Raw genomic sequence first — 6828 nt, 5'->3', positions numbered from 1 at the left:
TGGAAATTGAACCCTGGTACTCTGCAAGAGCAGCCATGCTCTTAACCACTGAGCCATCTATCCAGCCCTCACAGAACTTTTACACAAATATTCAATTGTGTTTTTTTTTTTTTGATCTTTTTGAGACAGGATCTCCCTATAGCCCCAGCTGGCCTGGAACTCGTTTGTAGGGGCACAAATTTTCTAGAGACCCTTGCCAAAGACAGTACTTTTTCCAAAGCTACTCTCCTGGGTTCGTATTGTTCATCCTAGCCTAGGTCCTTCCAGAGCATCTTGCCTTTCATCTCAAGGGCTCCCACTGTATTTTGATAGTAACTCTTTCTATTTTAGGAGATTCAGTGGGGTTTCTTACTTGCATTTGATATACTACCACAGAAATTGTGGGAAAGACACTGTCTCCTAGGGCAATCATTTTATCAGCAAAAGCACTCCATTTATTAATCACATGCAGAGCCAGCATTCCTCAAAGTCATTATGACGCTAACAAATATAAATACAAAAATATCCTTCCCAGAAAAAAAGAATTTCATTTTCTAACTTTCTATCTTAAGATGCACTTTTATTTTTATTTATGTATGTGTATGCCACATGTGTGCAGATGCCAATGGAGGCCAGAAAAGGATATTGGATCCTTTGGAGCTGGAGTTACAGGCAGTTGTGAGCTGCTTGACATGGGTGCGGGAACTGAACTTAGGTTCTCTGGAAGTACATTAAGCACTCAACTGCTGAGCTATCTCTCTAGTCTCTAGATCCAGACTCTCTGATCAACTGATAGGATGATGATGGTACTGATGATAACTCACGGTAATAATAATCATAATGGCTACCACTGGCCATCACAATACTTTACTGAGCCTTTACCTATGAAGGGCATCATGCTACATGCTCTACATATGGTATCCCTATTCCTTATAAATCTTATACATAAAGATTTATATATAAGATTTAATATGTATAAATCTAATATAAAATGTCAAAGCACCTTCTTGGTTAAAATAATTTTTAAAAAATTATTTTTATTTTATTTTATGAGTATGAGTGTTTTGCTTTCATGTATGTAAATGTGCTGTGCAATGCCCATGGAAGCCAGAAGAGGACATTGGTTTCCCTGGAACTGGAGTTATGGATGGTTATTAGCCACCATGTGGGTGCTTGGAACAGAACCTGGTTCCTCTGCAAGAGCAGCCAGTATTCTTAACCATGGAGCCATCTCTCCAGGATCTATTCCTTGTAATTCTTAGTGGTAAAAGTAGGAGCCAGGAAGGGTCTGTGACATAATGAACAACAGAGATGCTGTTTGGGAAAGAACTGCTGAGAAGGCAGATACCCACAAGAAAGCATGTAAGGTGTAGCCCAGGGTCTTAAGGTCTCACAGAATTTTAGTGGTATCCTAAAACTGACTAGACTTGCGGATTCAGACCCACACTAACATTTACTGTAGACTGATACATGGCAGGTTATTAGTTTACCGTGACATGTGCAGAAGCCAAACAGCCTCTAGATACTAATGCTGACCCAACCAATGTATAACACTCTCTCAGCAGATGGACTACACTGGGAGTCACATGATTGGAAAGTTACTTAGGGGGTTACATGATTTGAATATTAGACACAGAGATTTGACACTGCTACATTCATCTCTCTAAAGGGGATTTAGCTACCAGGTAAACCAGATACCTGTGTACCATGTTTTTGGATGCCAGGAAAGCTTTGTTCCTGCATGCTTGTGTGACTCCCCCAGGACTCCAGAGTCAAACAGTTCTCCACATAAAGGAAATATTCTTCTTCAGATATCCTAATACCCACTGTCTTTTGTTGATGTAAAGTTACTTTGCATATTACTGAATAATTATTTCACAATTTGATAAAGTAAAATGCTAATTTTACTTTTCTTTTCCTCCACATTTCCCAGTAGGTGGGGTTCACTGCCACTCTAGTGAATCACCTGGAATATTATCCTCCCACTTCTTTGCAAAGAGCATACACTCTGAAGTCAGGAATCCTGGGAATGAAGCTGTGGCTCCCTGACTTACAACTTTCATCATTAAGGAACAGTTAATTAGCCGTTCTAGGTCTTGGTTCCTCCACTTGTAAAAGGGAGATAATGATCATTTCACAGAACATTTTTTTTGTCATTTTTTCAATGTGGCTTCAGTTTGGCGTTTAGTCATATTAGTGTTATTTTTTAAAACTAATTTTCCTGTCACTGGGTAAGTGACAGTGAACTGGGTCTAAGTGCATTATCAGAGATAAACAAACGGCAGTTGATTTTTCCTTGTTTCTTTCTGTATCCTTGTATGGATATCTTGTAAGGACTATAGTCACAATTTTTTTTAATTTTTAAAAAAATTATTTTTATTTATGTGTATGAGTGTTATGCCTGCATGTATGTGCACCCATGTTGGGCAGTGCCTGTGGAGGAGAGAATAGGGTGTCAGATTCCCTGGAACTGGTGTTATGGATGTTGTTAGCTGCCATGTGAATGCTTGGATTTGAACCCAGGTCTTCTGCAAGAGCAGCCAGTGCTCTTAACTGCTGAGCCAGCACTCCTATAGTCATGATTTTTTAATATCAGAATTCTGTACTAAATTCTGAAGATTTCACTCAAAGAAAAAAAATGCAATTTGGAGAATTCTGACACCTGAAGGGTAAATTTAACTAGAGACAAAAAACTTTTTATTAATATAAAATGTCAAAGCACCTTCTTGGTTAAAAAGATATGCTCAAGCTTCAAAATTTGTTCTTCTTCCATCAATACTGTTCTCTTGTTTTCTCATTTATATGTTGCAGTAAACTTTTAAATATATTAATTTGGCATGTGACAACAGGCCAAACTAAATATTATTTTTCTCTTAAAACAAGTACCATAATGGATCTACTTAAGAATTAAAATACTCATTGCCAATTTTAATATATACTATGGGTAAAAACTTCAACTGTAGGATGTGAAATTTCCAAAGTGGAATCCTTAATAGATACAGTGTACACAGTAGGATTAGGAGAGAGGGAAACTTGGTAATTACCAGATACAAGGCCAGAAACTTCTAATACATAAGCTCATTTAAAACACTGCACTCATTTTAGGTTGGTAGCATTACTTTAACCTTACAATTCCTAAAGATCTTAATTTTATTTAACCCTATACTCCTTAACTTTGTTGAAATGTAAGTATACTAATAACTTTAAGATTTAAGTAATAAGTAAACTGACAGAAAATAAGCTTATTTTTCTTTCCTTGAACAATATTCTCAGGGTCTTTATTCAGAATCTATGGTTAGTTGAATACTATAGGCATATTCCCACATTCCATAGAATTCCAAAATAAATTCCATAAGGTAATACACAGGATTTGTTCATAAATCTCATTAACCACCAAGGAATGGTGGCATATAAGCAAATGAACCTGAAGAGTTGGTAGCATAACTGAACTCTGTAAGGTCATTTTTTAATGAACTAATGGTCCTGAAGGAAAAAGTCATCCAAACTCAATTCTGTTTTTAGGACTAGAGCCAATCAGTTGATTTATCTTGTTATTTAGGAACTAGCCTCTGTTTAGGGGAAAAGAGGTCTTGGCAGAATATTTAATGATCTAACCAAAAGCCTGTGTATCATAACAACATTACACTGTGTTTATGGCAGAAGATACTCCTGAAGAATAGCATGCTACATCCTGACACAGCTCAGTTAAGAACACTAACATGCATGCATTAGCTCCTTAGAATACTGATAAATAATGCAAGAGTTTGGAATAGTATGATATAGGAAAATAGGCATCTATATTCTCATTCCTAATTATTTATTGAGCATCTCTACTGCATTGGGTACTATAAGGAACACACTGATATGGCCCCTTTCTTTAGAGATTTACAATCTAGGGAGGATATAAGATACAGACAAATAAGATAATCTGTAAGGGAGAAAGTGAAAAATAGCATCAAAGAAGTGGCATAAATGCTACAGTATTTCGAAATAGGGCAATAACATATTGGACATGGTATCCAAGGAAGACTCCAAGGAACAGATGGCATTTTACTTGCTCCCGAGGTGTGGGTAGGATTCAGTTTCAAAAAACGGAGGAATTCAAGGGGAAAATGGGTTGTTATACAAGCTAGTTTGGAGAATATAAAATGGGCCAGTTTAACTGATGTTTAACTCCTATCTCGTCTAGGGCCTGCCAGGTTATCAAGGTCAGCATAGCAGGATGACAGAGCTACTGAAGGCTTTCTTCAGGAAATTATCCAATCCATCTGTTCCTAAAAGACTCAAGAAGGCTAGATTGAAGGTTGAGATGTTATTAAGGAATCTCTTTTAATAGTCTCTAGACATCTGTATAAAAGGAGTGGAGGGAAGGAAATAAAAACCTTAAAGAGCTCACTATGTATAATGGTATTTATTAAGCATTATTAGTTGTAATATCTCATTTTCTATAATATCCCAAAATTAATTTTGAAAAATAGGTAACATCAGCTGTTACTTTTAGTCAATGACACTGAAGCTCAAGGACACGAGAAGTTTGCCTAAGGAAACTGAGTCAGTAAAAAGAGCAGTGGGGAGAAGACATTTCAGAGTCCATGGTATTTGCACTAACCCAAACTGACCTTTCATGCCACCCTTTCATTCAGGATCAGCCATTCAACATTACAGCTGTGCCTCCAGCACAGAGTTAGAGATGATCACAGGCAGCAAGAAATGATTTTGACAATAGGCAAGTCCTCCTTGAAACCTGAAATAGGGAAATGCTTCTATACCCGCCCCCAAACAACCATAGATACTTTCCTGCTAGACTCAACTTCCAACTTGTAAGAGAGTCTTACCTGTTTCTTGATTCCTAAGGGTAAGCTTAGGGTCTAGTACTATAGGTACACGAGGGAAAAAATCTGAGTTAAACCAAACCTGTGACTAATGCTACAATTTTCTGTTTTCAACAGAAGCTCCAAGGAAACAAAGTTTGTATGATTCTAAGATTGCAACTTAGAGTTGTTTCTATCAATGAACCAATCTGATGCCTGGAGTTAAAGTCTGCACCTAGAAGGGACAACATGGGGACTTCTCCAGAGTCTCAGGAGCATGGCATAGGGACAGCCCTCCTGACTGTCCTGCTCTGTTCCTTTATCCATGCTGTGGGTTCTGGAGGAAGCTCTCTCTCTCTCAGCTTCCAGAACTGCAACCCTGTCTTGTTCTCTGGGCCATAACTCTGATTTTAAACTTTGCCCATATCTTGGTTCCTTATATTTCTATGAAACTATAAAACATGACATGGCTATTCTGATATTGTCTATTGAGAACTGCCAAGCTTCCTTCAAGCTGTATTTGGCCTTATATGCCAAGTCTATTGCCTGGGCAACTGGAACTGTTCCAGATCTGTATTACCATAGGTGGTCCAGAGACATTGATCAGACTACAACTCTCCTATATTACACACACACACACATACACACACACACACACACCCAAAATGTATATACAGAACACACATGAATATACTTATGTTTGATACTACTGACATAAGAAATAAGTATGCACTAAACATTTTTTCTTAATGAATGGTCAGTACTTTCCCATAATGCTTTTATTTTCAGAAAAAGACAACAATAAAACAGCTACTACATACCTGTAGCACATCACCCAGGTCTGCTGTGCTAATATCTGGATCCTCCGTGGTATTGAAAGGCACAGGAGTTATTCGTACAAGGGTGAGCACTCGAGGTTCTGGATACCTCCATAGCATCATCCCTGGACTCTCTTCTGTTTCATTATAAAACAAGACTTCATAGACACCAGGAAGTTTCAAAGGTTCTGCCAAATGAAAATAAAATTAATTGCATGCTTTTAAAAGGGAACATGTTGGTTTCTCAGCAAGAGAGAGCAAATAAAAGAAATTGCATGAAGAAGCTAATTGGTCATTTTTATATGTTTTGAGACAGAAAAAAAATCAATTTTTTAGGAGGGACTGGATAGTAATGTGCTATTTTTGTACTGCAAGAATGAATGCTCTTTTCAAGTACTCTCTCACAGTGCTACTTAATGAACATGCATTGAGCCTGCCCCTGAACACACTTACTCTTAGGCTGAAGCTGTTGGTACTTACCAGCATCTTGTATATACTGAAAGAGACCTGTCCTCAAATCATCTGAACTTTGCTCACTTTTAAAGGCCTGATTTTTTTCCGCAGGAGATGGCATTTGAGGCACTGCTTCAGGAACTTGTACTTTATAATTTCCCTCCTCATTCAGATAGCCACTGAATAACTCATGAAGAAGAACTAAACAATTCAAATGTTCTTGGCCCCAGAATACCTTTAAAAGACATGAAAATTTTTAATAGCCTTTTAATATACAATTCCTTGAGGATAATTAGGTAAAATCATTTGTGAATTAATGTTGACACCATAATCATGTTCGGTTTAATTACTAATGATAAATTATAATTTCTAAGGAGTAATATCTTATTGGATGAAGTTCTATTACTTGAATAACTCACCTTACCCGAGTCAGACTAGCTAAGATCAAGAAAACAAATGATACCAAATGCTGGAGAGGATGTGGGGAAAGGGGAACACTCATCCACTGCTGGTGGGGCTGCAAACTGGTTCAACCCCCATGGAAAGCAGTGTGGAGAACTCTTAAAAAACTACAAATGAACCTACCATCTGAACCAGTTATACCACTCATTGGCATATACCCAAAGAACTCATCCTATTGCAGAGACACTTGTACATCCATGTTTGTTGCTGCTCTTTTCACAATAGCTAAGAGATGGAAGCAACCTAGGTGTCCCTTAATTGATGAGTGGATAATGAAAATGTAGTTCATTTATATGATGGAGTTC

General features: G+C 37.6%; 1 protein-coding gene across 4 annotated transcripts in view; it reads right to left on the bottom strand.

Moving 5' to 3' along the window:
• Positions 1-6828, bottom strand: part of Vps13b (vacuolar protein sorting 13 homolog B) — a 723076-nt gene that overhangs the window by 165658 nt on the left and 550590 nt on the right. For all 4 annotated transcript variants that reach the window (XM_029562757.1, XM_029562758.1, XM_029562759.1 and 1 more), the window contains exons 38-39: positions 6089-6296; positions 5612-5796 (exon numbers count right to left, since the gene is read on the bottom strand). In XM_029562757.1, coding sequence (XP_029418617.1) covers positions 5612-5796; positions 6089-6296 — 393 coding nt within the window. The remainder of the gene's footprint in view (positions 1-5611; positions 5797-6088; positions 6297-6828) is intronic.

The sequence above is a fragment of the Nannospalax galili genome, unplaced genomic scaffold, assembly GCF_000622305.1.
Source record: "Nannospalax galili isolate Female #2095 unplaced genomic scaffold, S.galili_v1.0 scaffold334, whole genome shotgun sequence".
Classification (NCBI taxonomy): Eukaryota; Metazoa; Chordata; class Mammalia; order Rodentia; family Spalacidae; genus Nannospalax; species Nannospalax galili.
The sequence above is the reverse complement of the archived record's forward strand: the minus strand, read 5'-3'. Positions and strand labels throughout refer to the sequence as shown.